We start from the raw sequence: 16,455 nt of genomic DNA, 5'->3' as shown, positions 1-16,455 counted from the left end.
TTTTGTTTTGTTTTTACTGTTATTTTCAATAAGTAAAAATTACATCATGATAAAATATATTTTTAATGTTTAAACTACATCATAATAAAATATAAAGCATTAGTAAAAATAGAATTTTTCTAAGTGTTTTATTTAAAATAAATAATACAGTTTATTAAAAATAGGGATGTTACATTTCTCCCCTCCTTTTAGGAATATCGTCCCCGAAATTCACATGGTTGTAAACAGATGGGGATACATCTCTCTCATATTGCTTTCTAATTCCCAAGTTGCATCACCTTCATCTTGTTGACTCCACAATACCTTTACCAAGGGTATGTCCTTTCCTCGAAGTTGTTTAATCCTTCGATCTCCAATCCTTACAGGAAGCACATCATAAGTAAGGTTTTCTCGTATTTGTACTATATCAGGTTCTATCATATGAAAAGGGTCATGAATATATTTACGAAGTTGAGACACATGAAAAACATTGTGAAGTTTTGAAAGGTTTGGAGGTAAAGTAATTTGGTATGCGACAGAACCAATTCTTTTAAGAATTTGATAAGGACCTATGAATTTGGGTGTAAGTTTTCTAGATTTGAGAGCTCTACCAACCCCAGTTACAGGCGTAACTTTCAAGAAAACATGATCTCCTTCTTCAAACTCAAGGGGTTTTCTTCGTTTGTCATAGTAACTTTTCTGCCTATCTTGAGAAGTTTTCATCTTTTCCCTGATTATTTTAATTTTATCAGTTGCTTGTTGAATTACCTCTGGACCCAAAACTAAGGAATTTCCATTCTCATACCAACACAACGGGGTTCTACACCTTCTCCCATATAGAGCCTCATATGGAGCCATTCCTATGCTTGAGTGGAAACTGTTATTATAGGTGAACTCTATAAGTGGTAAAAATTTCTCCCAACTTTCAGTTTGTTCTAAAACACAGGCTCTCAACAAGTCTTCTAAAGATTGGATAGTCCTTTCTGATTGTCCATCAGTTTGAGGGTGATAAGCTGAACTAAGCCTAACTTTTGTTCCCAAAGCTTTTTGTAAGCTATCCCAAAATCTAGATGTGAAACGAGGGTCTCTATCAGAAATTATACTAGAAGGTACTCCATGTAGCTTGATAATTTCTTTTATGTACAAATGAGCTAACTTTTCTAAGGAAAATCTAATGTTAATAGGTAGAAAGTGAGCAGATTTAGTTAACCTATCCACAATGACCCAAATTGCATCATGACCTGACACAGTCTTTGGTAAACCTGTCACAAAATCCATGGATATGCTTTCCCATTTCCATTCCGGTACATCTAAGGATTGTAGTTCCCCATAAGGCTTTCTATGTTCAACTTTTGTTTTCTGACACACTAGACAACGTGCAACAAACTCCACCACTTCTTTCTTCATCCCAGACCACCAAAACATTTTCTTCAAGTCTTGATACATCTTTGTAGTACCCGGATGAATACTTAAGCTACTCTTATGAGCTTCCTCCATTATCAACTTTCTCAATTCTTCTTTTGCAGGTATGCAAAGATATGGAATCAATTTTTTTTTTTTTAGAGATTATCCTTGAGAGAACATTAATAATAACATAATATCATATTCATATATATATGGTTTACATCTCTGTAATTGTTCATGAAATATTACAAAAATATATATTTGTATAATATTAAGAGTCTTACATCAAAATAGAAGATTTTCTATATTTTTAACATCTCCTAAAGATATTAATAGAAATTATCCATGAGTCAATCTTCAAAAGATCCACCAATAATATCCCGAACAACTCTCACTGAGCAGGTTCCTCTTCTGCTCATGCAACAGGTACATATGAAAGAAAAATATGAAAGGAGTGAGGTCTTTATAAGCCTTAAATATCAATCTTAATAAACTCAACAAACAATGCAGACACCGGGGGCCTAGATTTGGACCTATAACCACCAAACTTGATCTTGTTTTACCAGACATATGGATCCATATTCACTTTTTGATGATCCAATCTGAACATCAAAAGTTGCTTTGGGAAGTGATTAGGTAGTTGAGTATTTCTCATAAAACATTGGTACAATCATAATTATTTCTTTCTCGAGAATATTAGCCATTCATCGGCTCATAAAAGAGATATATACTCACTACCTAACCTTGGCGATGCCGAGCAGGTATCGGATAGTCCCAAGTTTGGCCTATGAATATCCTAGTCCAGTGCGCTATTCTGAACTATCCAGATATTCACCTACTTGGTAAAACTTCCTTAGACCCCACCATGGTCCCTGCCTTTCATCCCGCAGTGTACCAAACTGTGACTTCCCAAATACAAACACTTTGACACTGGTTTAATCTCAACTTATTGAAACCAACTTAACTCTCACTCAACTGACATACTCTTGGATATTTTCAAGGGTCATAAAATGTGATGACTATCAAATCATGTCATTGTATAAACTATACACAAAGAATATAAAACAACGATAAAATGTACATGCAATTTTTCTTCTATCAAAGCTCACTAAATAAAATAATATATACTTTCACTTCACATTTATTTATTTTTAATTGTAAAAATAATGATAAAATAAGAATCAAAGCAAGAACTTTAAATAAATAATTAGATAAGGGTAAGAACGTTATAATTAAACAAAAATATAAATTAAACAGGACCAGTACGTAATTGGAGATTAAATAAAATAAAATAAATAAACAGGACCAGTGCGTAACTGGAGATAAATAAAATAAAATAAACAGGACCAGTGCGTAACTGGAGATAAATAAAATAAAATAAAATAAACAGGACCAGTGCGTGACTGGAGGTAAATAAAATAAAATAAATAAACAGGACCAGTGCGTACCTGGAGATAAATAAAATAAAATAAATAAATAGGACCAGTGCGTAACTGGAGGTAAATAAAATAAAATAAATAAACAGGACCAGTGCGTAACTGGAGATAAATAAAATAAACTAAATAAACAGGACCAGTGCGTAACTGGAGATAAATAAAATAAATAAACAGGAACAGTGCGTAACTGAAGATAAATAAAATAAAATAAATAAACAGGACCAGTGCTTAACTGGAGATAAATAAAATAAAATAAATAAATAGGACCAGTGCGTAACTGGAGGTAAATAAAATAAAATAAACAGGATCAGTGCGTAACTAAAGATTAAATAAAATAAATAAACATGATCAATACATATTTGGAGATTAAATAAAATAAATAAATAAACAGGATCAGTATATAATCGGAGATTAAATAAAATAAATATAAGAGGATACTAAATGAAAATAAATTAAATGAAAGTGAAAAGAATAATATATGAGTCAAAATAAATAAAAGATTAATATAAAACCCATGAGCTTATCAAGATTAATATATAAGAGCTTAACCTCACTCCCCCTTACCTTATTGATTGAAGAGCACACTAATAATATTTGAAGAGGACTAAGATCTCTTTGAATCTTTGCTCTAAACTTTTTTTTTCCTATTTTTCGCTTTCCCTCTCTACTTTCTCTTTCTCTTTCTTCTTTCTCTTTCTCTCTCTTCTTTCTCTCTCTCCTTCCTTTCTCTTTCTCTTTTTCTTTCTCCTTCTTTCTCCTTTCTCTTTCACTTTCACGTAACCTCACTCCATACATATATATATAAGCCAAATCATGTGCTTATCATGATTACTTAATTAATGAAGAGATAATGTTTATCTCTTCACCTTATCCTCTCTCTCTTTTTTTTTTCTTTTCTTCTTATCTTTTCTTCTTTTCTTCTTATCTTCTTATCCTTTCTTCTTCTTCTTCTTTTTTTCTTTTCTATATTATTTTTTTTATCTCTTTTAGAAAATTCTTCATATATTTTTTTTTTACACACACCTATTTAATAATATTTTTAATGCTTAAACTACATCATAATAAAATACAAAACGTTAGTAAAAATAGAATATTTTCTAAATGTTTTATTTAAAATAAATAATATAGTTTATTAAAAAATAGGGATGTTACATTTCTCCCCTCCTTTTAGGAATTTCGTCCTCGAAATTCACGTGGTTGTAAAAAGATGGGGATACATCTCTCTCATATTACTTTCTAATTCCCAAGTTGCATCACCTTCATCTTGTTGATTCCACAATACCTTTACCAAAGGTATGTCCTTTCCTCGAAGTTGTTTAATCCTTCGATCTCCAATCCTTACAGGAAGCACATCATAAGTAAGGTTTTCTCGTATTTGTACTATATCAGGTTCTATCACATGAAAAGGGTCATGAATATATTTACGAAGTTGAGACACATGAAAAACATCATGAAGTTTTGAAAGGTTTGGAGGTAAAGCAATTTGGTATACGACAGAACCAATTCTTTTAAGGATTTGATAAGGACCTATGAATTTGGGTGTAAGTTTTCTAGATTTGAGAGCTCTACCAACTCCAGTTACAGGCGTAACTTTCAAGAAAACATGATCTCCTTCTTCAAACTCAAGGGGTTTTCTTCGTTTGTCATAGTAACTTTTCTGCCTATCTTGAGAAGTTTTCATCTTTTCCCTGATCATTTTAATCTTCTCAGTTGCTTGTTGAATTACCTCTGGACCCAAAACTAAGGAATTTCCATTCTCATACCAACACAACGGGGTTCTACATCTTCTCCCATATAAAGCCTCATATGGGGCCATTCCTATGCTCAAGTGGAAACTGTTGTTATAAGTGAACTCTATAAGTGGTAGAAATTTCTCCCAACTTTCAGTTTGTTCTAAAACACAGGCTCTCAACAAGTCTTCTAAAGATTGAATGGTCCTTTCTGATTGTCCATCAGTTTGAGGGTGATAGGCTGAACTAAGCCTAACTTTTGTTCCCAAGGATTTTTGTAAGCTTTCCCAAAATCTAGATGTGAAACGAGGGTCTCTATCAGAAATTATACTAGAAGGTACTCCATGCAGCTTGATAATTTCTTTTATGTACAAATGAGCTAACTTTTCTAAAGAAAATCTAATATTAATAGGTAGAAAGTGAGCAGATTTTGTTAATCTATCTACAATGACCCAAATTGCATCATGACCAGACACAGTCTTTGGTAAACCTGTCACAAAATCCATGGATATGCTTTCCCATTTCCATTCTGGTACATCTAGGGATTGTAGTTCCCCATAAGGCTTTCTATGTTCAACTTTTGTTTTCTGACACACTAAACAACGTGCAACAAACTCCACCACTTCTTTCTTCATCCCAGACCACCAAAACATTTTCTTCAAGTCTTGATACATCTTTGTAGTACCCGGATGAATACTTAAGCTACTCTTATGAGCTTCCTCCATTATCAACTTTCTCAACTCTTCTTTTGCAGGTATGCAAATTCTATCTCTAAACTTGATGATTCCATTTGAATCCTTGTGAAATTCTGATTCCTTTCCTTCAACTTTTGCTATCAACTTTTCTTGTAAAAATTTATCTATTTCTTGAGCTCTTTTTATTTCTTCTAAGAATTCACTTGATATTTTTAACATTCCTAAGCATATGCTATTAGGTCTAAGTTTTACTGCTAAGTTCAAGTCTCTGAATGATTCTATCAGATCCAATTCCTTCACCATCATCATGGATGCATGTATAGACTTTCGACTCAAAGCATCTGCAACAACATTTGCTTTCCCAGGGTGGTATTGTAGCTCAAAGTCGTAATCCTTAAGAAATTCCATCCATCTACGTTGTCTCATGTTTAGTTCTTTCTGATCAAAAAGGTACTTTCAACTTTTATGGTCACTGAAAACTTCGAACCTTGCTCCATACAAGTAATGTCTCCATATTTTTAATCCAAACACCACTGATACTAAATAATTATTATTTGATAAAAAGATGTGGAATCAATTTTTTTTTTCCATAAGATTATCCTTGAGAGAACATTAATAATAACATAACTTCATATTCATATATGTAGTTTGCATCTATGTAATTGTTCATGAAATATTACAAAAATATATATTTGTTAAATATTAAGAGTCCTTCATCAGAATAGAAGATTTTCTATATTTTTAACATCTCCTAAAGATATTAATAGAAATTATCCGTGAGTCAATCTTCAGAAGATCCACCAATAATATCCCGAACAACTCTCACTGAGCAGGTTCCTCTTCTGCTCATGCAACAGGTACATATGAAAGAAAAATATGAAAGGAGTGAGGTCTTTATAAGCCTTAAATATCAATCTTAATAAACTCAACAAACAATGCAGACACCGGGGGCCTAGATTTGGACCTATAACCACCAAACTTGATCTTGTTTTACCAGACATATGGATCCATATTCACTTTTTGATGATCCAATCTGAACATCAAAAGTTACTTTGGGAAGTGATTAGGTAGTTGAGTATTTCTCATAAAACATTGGTACAATCATAATTATTTATTTCTCGAGAATATTAGCCATTCATCGGCTCACAAAAGAGATATATACTCACTACCTAACCTTGGCGATGCCGAGCAGGTATCGGATAGTCCCAAGTTTGGCCTATGAATATCCTAGTCCAGGGCGCTATTCTGAACTATCCAGATATTCACCTACTTGGTAAAACTTCCTTAGACCCCACCATGGTCCCTGCCTTTCATCCCGCAGTGTACCAAACTGTGACTTCCCAATACAAATACTTTGACACTGGTTTAATCTCAACTTATTGAAACCAGACTTAACTCTTACTTAACTGACACACTCTTGGGTATTTTCAAAGGTCATAAAATGTGATGACTTTCAATTCATGTCATTGTATAAACAATATACAAGAATATAAAACAACGATAAAATGTATATGCAATTTTCTTCTATCCAAGTTCACTAAATAAATAATATATACTTTCACTTCACATTTATTTATTTTTAATCGTAAAAATAATGATAAAATAAGAATCAAAGCAAAAACTTTAAGTAAATAATTAGATAGGATTAGAACATTATAATTAAATATAAAAATATAAATTAAACGAGACCAGTGCATAACTGGAGATATATTAATTGAAATAAATAAACAGGACCAGTGCATAACTGGAGATAAAAATAAAATAAATAAATAGGACCAGTGCGTAACTGGAGGTAAATAAAATAAAATAAATAAATAGGACCAGTGCGTAACTGGAGGTAAATAAAATAAAATAAATAAATAAATAGGACCAGTGCGTAACTGGAGGTAAATAAAATAAAATAAATAAATAAATAGGACCAGTGCGTAACTGGAGGTAAATAAAATAAAATAAATAAATAGGACCAGTGCGTAACTGGAGGTAAATAAAATAAAATAGGACCAGTGCGTAACTGGAGATAAATAAAATAAAATAAATAAACAGGACCAGTGCGTAACTGGAGGTAAATAAAATAAAATAAATAAATAGGACCAGTGCGTAACTGGAGATAAATAAAATAAAATAAATAAATAGGATCAGTGCGTAACTAAAGATTAAATAAAATAAATAAACAGGATCAATACATATTTGGAGATTAAATAAAATAAATAAATAAACAGGATCAGTATATAATCGGAGATTAAATAAAATAAATATAAGAGGATAATAAATGAAAATAAGTTAAATGAAAGTAAAAAGAATAATATATGAGTCAAAATAAATAAAAGATTAATATAAAACCCATGAGCTTATCAAGATTAATATATAAGAGCTTAACCTCACTCCCCCTTACCTTATTGATTGAAGAGCACACTAATAATATTTGAAGAGGACTAAGATCTCTTTGAATCTTTGCTCTAAACTTTTTTTTTCCTATTTTTCGCTTTCCCTCTCTACTTTCTCTTTCTCTTTCTTCTTTCTCTTTCTCTCTCTTCTTTCTCTCTCTCCTTCCTTTCTCTTTCTCTTTTTCTTTCTCCTTCTTTCTCCTTTCTCTTTCACTTTCACGTAACCTCACTCCATACATATATATATATATAAGCCAAATCATGTGCTTATCATGATTACTTAATTAATGAAGAGATAATGTTTATCTCTTCACCTTATCCTCTCTCTCTTTTTTTTATGTGACGCCCCGACTACTATACTAAATAATTATTAAAAGATATGGAATCATTTTTTTTCCATACGATTATCCTTGAGAGAACATTAATAATAACATAACTTCATATTCATATATGTAGTTTGCATCTATGTAATTGTTCATGAAATATTACAAAAATATATATTTGTTAAATATTAAGAGTCCTACATCAGAATAGAAGATTTTCTATATTTTTAACATCTTTTAAAGATATTAATAGAAATTATCCATGAGTCAATCTTCAGAAGATCCACCAATAACATCCCGAATAACTCTCACTGAGCAGGTTCCTCTTCTGCTCATGCAACAGGTACATATGAAAGAAAAATATGAAAGAAGTGAGGTCTTTATAAGCCTTAAATATCAATCTTAATAAACTCAACAAACAATGCAGACACCGGGGGCCTAGATTTGGACCTACAACCACAAAACTTGATCTTGTTTTACCAGACATATGGATCCATATTCCACTTCTGATGATCCAATCTGAACATCAAAAGTTACTTTGGGAAGTGATTAGGTAGTTGAGTATTTCTCATAAAATATTGGTACAATCATAATTATTTCTTTCTCGAGAATATTAGCCATTCATCAGCTCACAAAAGAGATATATACTCACTACCTAACCTTGGCGATGCCGAGCAGGTATCGGATAGTCCCAAGTTTGGCCTATGAATATCCTAGTCCAGGGCGCTATTCTGAACTATCCAGATATTCACCTACTTGGTAAAACTTCCTTAGACCCCACCATGGTCCCTGCCTTTCATCCCGCAGTGTACCAAACTGTGACTTCCCAAATACAAATACTTTGACACTGGTTTAATCTCAACTTATTGAAACCAGACTTAACTCTTACTTAACTGACACACTCTTGGGTATTTTCAAAGGTCATAAAATGTGATGACTATCAATTCATGTCATTGTATAAACAATATACAAAGAATATAAAACAACGATAAAATGTATATGCAATTTTCTTCTATCCAAGCTCACTAAATAAATAACATATACTTTCACTTCACATTTATTTATTTTTAATTGTAAAAATAATGATAAAATAAGAATCAAAGCAAGAACTTTAAATAAATAATTAGATAAGGGTAAGAACGTTATAAATAAACAAAAATATAAATTAAACAGGACCAGTACGTAATTGGAGATTAAATAAAATAAATAAACAGGACTAATGCATAAATGGAGATAAATTAAATTAAATAAAATAAATAAATAGGACCAGTGCGTAACTGGAGATAAATAAAATAAACTAAATAAACAGGACCAGTGCGTAACTGGAGATAAATAAAATAAAATAAATAAACAGGACCAGTGCGTAACTGGAGATAAATAAAATAAAATAAATAAACAGGACCAGTGCGTAACTGGAGATAAATAAAATAAAATAAATAAATAGGACCAGTGCATAACTGGAGGTAAATAAAATAAAATAAATAAATAGGACCAGTGCGTAACTGGAGATAAATAAAATAAAATAAATAAATAGGACCAGTGCGTAACTGGAGATAAATAAAATAAAATAAATAAACAGGACCAGTGCGTAACTGGAGATAAATAAAAAATAAAATAAATAAATAGGACCAGTGCGTAACTGGAGATAAAAATAAAATAAAATAAATAAATAGGACCAGGGCGTAACTGGAGATAAAAATAAAATAAATAAATAGGACCAGTGCGTAACTGGAGATAAATAAAATAAAATAAATAAATAGGACCAGTATATAATTGGAGATTAAATAAAATAAATATAAAAGGATAATAAATGAAAATAAGTTAAATGAAAGTAAAAAGAATAGTATATGAGTCAAAATAAATAAAAGATTGATATAAAACCCATGAGCTTATCAAGATTAATATATAAGAGCTTAACCTCACTCCCCCTTACCTTATTGATTGAAGAGCACGATAATATTTAAAGAGGACTAGGATCTCTTTGAATCTTTGCTCTAAACTTTCTTACCCTATTTTCTCTTTCTCTCTCTTCTCTCTTCTTTCTCTTTCTCTTTCTCTCTCTTCTTTCTCTTCCTCTTTCTCTCTCTCCTTTCTTTCTCTTTCTCTTTTTCTTTCTCCTTTCTTTCTCTCTCTCCCTCCTTTCTTTCTTTCTTTCTTTCTCACTTTCTCACTTTCTCACCTCACTGTAACTTCTCTCATTCTATATATATATAAAGCAAAGCATGTGCATGTTTATCCAAACCATCATTATCCTCCTTTTTTTTCTTTTTTTTTTCTTCTTATCTTTTCTTCTTATCTTCTTATCCTTTCTTATTCTTTTTTTTTTCTATATTATTTTTTTTTCTTTTAGAAAATTCTTCATATTTTTTTTTTACACACACCTATTTAATAATATTTTTAATGCTTAAACTACATCATAATAAAATACAAAACGTTAGTAAAAATAGAATATAATTTTTCTAACTGTTTTAAAATAAATAATACAGTATATTAAAAAAAAGGGATGTTACATTTCTCCCCTCCTTTTTAGGAATTTCGTCCTCGAAATTCACGTGGTTGTAAAAAGATGGGGATACATCTCTCTCATATTACTTTCTAATTCCCAAGTTGCATCACCTTCATCTTGTTGATTCCACAATACCTTTACCAAAGGTATGTCCTTTCCCCGAAGTTGTTTAATCCTTCGATCTCCAATCCTTACAGGAAGCACATCATAAGTAAGGTTTTCTCGTATCTGTACTATATCAGGTTCTATCACATGAAAAGGGTCATGAATATATTTACGAAGTTGAGACACATGAAAAACATTATGAAGTTTTGAAAGGTTTGGAGGTAAAGCAATTTGGTATGCGACAGAACCAATTCTTTTAAGGATTTGATAAGGACCTATGAATTTGGGTGTAAGTTTTCTAGATTTGAGAGCTCTACCAACTCCAGTTACAGGTGTAACTTTCAAGAAAACATGATCTCCTTCTTCAAACTCAAGGGGTTTTCTTCGTTTGTCATAGTAACTTTTCTGCCTATCTTGAGAAGTTTTCATCTTTTCCCTGATTATTTTAATTTTATCAGTTGCTTGTTGAATTACCTCTGGACCCAAAACTAAGGAATTTCCATTCTCATACCAACACAACGGGGTTCTACACCTTCTCCCATATATAGCCTCATATGGAGCCATTCCTATGCTTGAGTGGAAACTGTTATTATAAGTGAACTCTATAAGTGGTAAAAATTTCTCCCAACTTTCAGTTTGTTCTAAAACACAGGCTCTCAACAAGTCTTCTAAAGATTGGATAGTCCTTTCTGATTGTCCATCAGTTTGAGGGTGATAAGCTGAACTAAGCCTAACTTTTGTTCCCAAGGCTTTTTGTAAGCTATCCCAAAATCTAGATGTGAAACGAGGGTCTCTATCAGAAATTATACTAGAAGGTACTCCATGTAGCTTGATAATTTCTTTTATGTACAAATGAGCTAACTTTTCTAAGGAAAATCTAATGTTAATAGGTAGAAAGTGAGCAGATTTTGTTAATCTATCTACAATGACCCAAATTGCATCATGACCTGACACAGTCTTTGGTAACCCTGTCACAAAATCCATGGATATGCTTTCCCATTTCCATTCCGGTACATCTAAGGATTGTAGTTCCCCATAAGGCTTTCTATGTTCAACTTTTGTTTTCTGACACACTAGACAACGTGCAACAAACTCTACCACTTCTTTCTTCATCCCAGACCACCAAAACATTTTCTTCAAGTCTTGATACATCTTTGTAGTACCCGGATGAATACTTAAGCTACTCTTATGCGCTTCCTCCATTATCAACTTTCTCAACTCTTCTTTTGCAGGTATGCAAATTCTATCTCTAAACTTAATGATTCCATTTGAATCCTTGTGGAATTCAGATTCTTTTCCTTCAACTTTTGCTATCAACTTTTCTTGCAAAAATTGATCTCTTTCTTGAACTCTCTTTATTTCTTCTAAGAATTCACTTGATATTTTTAACATTCCTAAGCATATGCTATTGGGTCTAAGCTTCACAGCTAAGTTCAAGTCTCTGAATGATTTTATCAAATCCAATTCCTTCATCATCATCATGGATGCATGTATAGACTTTCGACTCAAAGCATCGGCAACAACATTTGCTTTTCCAGGGTGATATTGCAACTCAAAGTCGTAATCCTTAAGAAATTCCATCCATCTACGTTGTCTCATGTTTAGCTCTTTTTGATCAAAAAGGTATTTCAAACTTTTATGGTCACTAAAAACTTCAAACCTTGCTCCATACAAGTAATGTCTCCATATTTTCAATGCAAACACCACTGCAGCTAATTCTAAATCATGTGTAGGATAATTAAGCTCATGTTGCTTGAGTTGTCGTGAAGCATAAGCTACAACTTTTCTTTCTTGCATCAACACACATCCTAATCCTTGTCCACATGCATCACAATATACCTCAAAATTTTTTGTAGGGTCAGGAAGGATTAAAACAGGTGCAGATGTTAATTTTTTCTTCAATTCTTGAAAACTAAACTCACATGCTTCATTCCATTCGAAAGGTTGTCCTTTACGTGTTAACTTAGTCAAAGGCAATGCTAATTTAGAAAATCCTTCAATGAATTTTCTATAGTAGCCTGCCAATCCTAAGAAACTACGTATTTCTGTGATATTCTTTGGTTGTTCCCAAAGCAATACCGCTTGAACCTTTGAGGGATCAACTGCAATGCCATTTTGTGATATCACATGTCCTAAAAATTGAACTTCTTTCAACCAGAATTCACACTTTGACCATTTTCCATACAATTGTCTCTCTCTTAGAATTTGTAACACAATCCTCAAATGCCTCTCATGTTCTTCATGATTTTTGGAATAAATTAAAATGTCGTCAATGAAAACAACCACAAATTTATCCAAAAATTCATGAAAAATACGATTCATATAATCCATAAAAATGGTAGGAGCATTGGTCACACCAAAAGGCATTACCAAGTACTCATAATGACCGTATCTTGTCCTAAAAGCTGTCTTTTGAATATCTTCCGCCTTGACTCGAATCTGATGATAACCAGATTTTAAGTCAATTTTGGAATATACCACAGCACCTCTCAATTGATCCATCAAATCATCAATCCTTGGTAGGGGGTATTTGTTCTTAATGGTGATTTTGTTAAGCTGACGATAATCCACACACAACCTCATTGTTCCATCCTTTTTCTTGACTAGCAATACTGGTGCACCCCAGGGAGAAACACTAGGTCTGATGAATTGTTTATCCAACAATTCTTCTATTTGTTTTTTCAACTCTGCTAACCCTAGAGGTGACATCCTATAAGGGGCTATAGACACAGGTCTTGATCCTGGTACCAAGTCTATAGTGAATTCTATTTCTCTTTGTGGAGGTAACCCAGGAACATCCTCAGGGAAAACATCAAGATACTCACAAACAACAGGAAACTTATTAATGTCTGGAATTTCCTTGACTTTTAAAGAAGTTAAGATCATGTATACTTGAGATCCTTTTGGGATTTCATTGTGGTTGGTAGTACTCTCTTTTAATTCTTTTGAGTCAAAAACTTCACCTATGTGTGATTCAAAAATTAAAGTCTTATCGTGACAGTTTAGGAGAACATGGTTGGAAGATAACCAGTCCATTCCAAGAACAATATCCAAATGAGACAAGGGTAGACATATAAGATTTACAGAAAATTTTCTATTCCCTATAGAAATATTGAAATTTGTACATGCAAGTGAAGTCGTGACTGGAACATTGGTAGGTGTAGACACAGTTAAATCATATGGTAATAAAGAGACAGGTAACTTTAAATGTTTGACACATTCATGTGATATGAAAGAATGAGTAGCACCTGAATCATATAGTACATTAACGAGGTGACCATTTATGATGCATTTACCTTGGATTAGATCTTCAGATTGAACAGCTTCAGTACCGTTCATCGTGAAGACTCTCCCAGTTGTCTTTGGTCTTCCAAGTTGATTCTTTCCTCTGTTGATGCTTCCTCCACTTCCTTGCTCCTTAATTAACTCTTTGCATTCATTACGATAATGACCCAACTTCCCACAATTGAAGCAAGTTATAGTCCTTGTGGTGCAGTTTCTTGACAGATGAGGTCCTCCACAGTGGAAACATTTGATAAGGTTGGTTATGCCTGAATTATTGGCAGCAGAGGAATATCTTTGTCCTGAAGAATTCCACGAAGTATGAGATGAACGTTGGTAGGGTTTCTTATTATTAAAATCATTTCTTTTGTGCCTCAAAGGCCCTCCTTGCCTCCATTGAGTTTGTCTTGCCTTAGTATCATCCTCATAAATCCTACAACGGTTTACAAGAGTGGGAAAGGAAGAAATCTCTAAATAACCAACTGCTTGTTTAATATCAGGTCTCAGTCCACTTTCAAACTTAGAACAACGGGAACGTTCATCAACTCTATCATGAAAGTAAGGACAAAACTTTGACAGCTCGTCAAACTTTGCTGCATATTCTCCTATAGACATGATTCCTTGACGAAGATTAGGGAATTCAACTTCTTTCCTCCTCCGAAGATCCTCTGGAAAATATTTTTCCAGAAACTTTTGTTTGAAGGTTTCCCAAGTAATTTGTCTCCCTTCATCCTCCAATTGTTGTTTTGTAAATCTCCACCAGTTTTCAGCTTCTTCAACGAGCATAAATGTAGCAAATGTGACTCTATTTGCATCTGCACACGTCATTGCTATGAAAATTTTCTCAATTTCTGCTATCCATGACTGAGCTCCTTCAGGATTAAATCCCCCTTTAAATTTTTGTGGATTATTCCTGCGAAAGGTTTCTAATCCTTGATTTTCCATGGGTTCAACATTTTGTTTTTGGCTCATATTTTCCAGGACAATTGTCATTCTTTCCAACAACTCATTGGTAATGTTTGGTCCGTTATCCATCTTTTCCTGAAAGAATGAACAATTTCCTTAGTTTTCTTTAGATTTTTTTTTTTTAACTATTGTTAAAACTTATCCTTACTACAAGTATTAATTGTTGTTATTAGTTACTTTTATTAGTCTACTTATCTTGCATTTCTCTTTTACAAGAAAAATGTATAAACAAACAACTTGCACCTCTACTTACTAGTAGAGACTACAAACATGGAAGACACCATACCCAAGGTCTTGACAGAAGGAACTGCTCTGATACCACTCAATGTGACGTCCCGACTACTATACTAAATAATTATTATTTGATAAAAAGATGTGGAATCAATTTTTTTTTCCATACGATTATCCTTGAGAGAACATTAATAATAACATAACTTCATATTCATATATGTAGTTTGCATCTATGTAATTGTTCATGAAATGTTACAAAAATATATATTTGTTAAATATTAAGAGTCCTACATCAGAATAGAAGATTTTCTATATTTTTAACATCTCCTAAAGATATTAATAGAAATTATCCATGAGTCAATCTTCAGAAGATCCACCAATAATATCCCGAACAACTCTCACTGAGCAGGTTCCTCTTCTGCTCATGCAACAGGTACATATGAAAGAAAAATATGAAAGGAGTGAGGTCTTTATAAGCCTTAAATATCAATCTTAATAAACTCAACAAACAATGCAGACACCGGGGGCCTAGATTTGGACCTACAACCACAAAACTTGATCTTGTTTTACCAGACATATGGATCCATATTCACTTTTTGATGATCCAATCTGAACATCAAAAGTTGCTTTGGGAAGTGATTAGGTAGTTGAGTATTTCTCATAAAACATTGGTACAATCATAATTATTTATTTCTCGAGAATATTAGCCATTCATCGGCTCACAAAAGAGATATATACTCACTACCTAACCTTGGCGATGCCGAGCAGGTATCGGATAGTCCCAAGTTTGGCCTATGAATATCCTAGTCCAGGGCGCTATTCTGAACTATACAGATATTCACCTACTTGGTAAAACTTCCTTAGACCCCACCATGGTCCCTGCCTTTCATCCCGCAGTGTACCAAACTGTGACTTCCCAATACAAATACTTTGACACTGGTTTAATCTCAACTTATTGAAACCAGACTTAACTCTTACTTAACTGACACACTCTTGGGTATTTTCAAAGGTCATAAAATGTGATGACTTTCAATTCATGTCATTGTATAAACAATATACAAGAATATAAAACAACGATAAAATGTATATGCAATTTTCTTCTATCCAAGTTCACTAAATAAATAATATATACTTTCACTTCACATTTATTTATTTTTAATCGTAAAAATAATGATAAAATAAGAATCAAAGCAAGAACTTTAAGTAAATAATTAGATAGGATTAGAACATTATAATTAAATATAAAAATATAAATTAAACGAGACCAGTGCATAACTGGAGATATATTAATTGAAATAAATAAACAGGACCAGTGCATAACTGGAGATAAAAATAAAATAAATAAATAGGACTAGTGCGTAACTGGAGGTAAATAAAATAAAATAAATAAATAGGACAAGTGCGTAACTGGAGG

General features: G+C 32.5%; 1 protein-coding gene across 1 annotated transcript; it reads right to left on the bottom strand.

Moving 5' to 3' along the window:
• Positions 1 to 210: 210 nt before the first annotated feature.
• LOC114166940 lies at positions 211 to 837 on the bottom strand. The gene has a single exon (XM_028051827.1). It carries the CDS (start codon positions 835 to 837, stop codon positions 211 to 213), a length of 627 nt encoding a protein of 208 aa, XP_027907628.1.
• Between the last annotated feature and the right edge of the window lie 15,618 nt (positions 838 to 16,455).

The sequence above is a fragment of the Vigna unguiculata genome, chromosome 10, assembly GCF_004118075.2.
Source record: "Vigna unguiculata cultivar IT97K-499-35 chromosome 10, ASM411807v1, whole genome shotgun sequence".
NCBI lineage: Eukaryota > Viridiplantae > Streptophyta > Magnoliopsida > Fabales > Fabaceae > Vigna > Vigna unguiculata.
The sequence above is the reverse complement of the archived record's forward strand: the minus strand, read 5'-3'. Positions and strand labels throughout refer to the sequence as shown.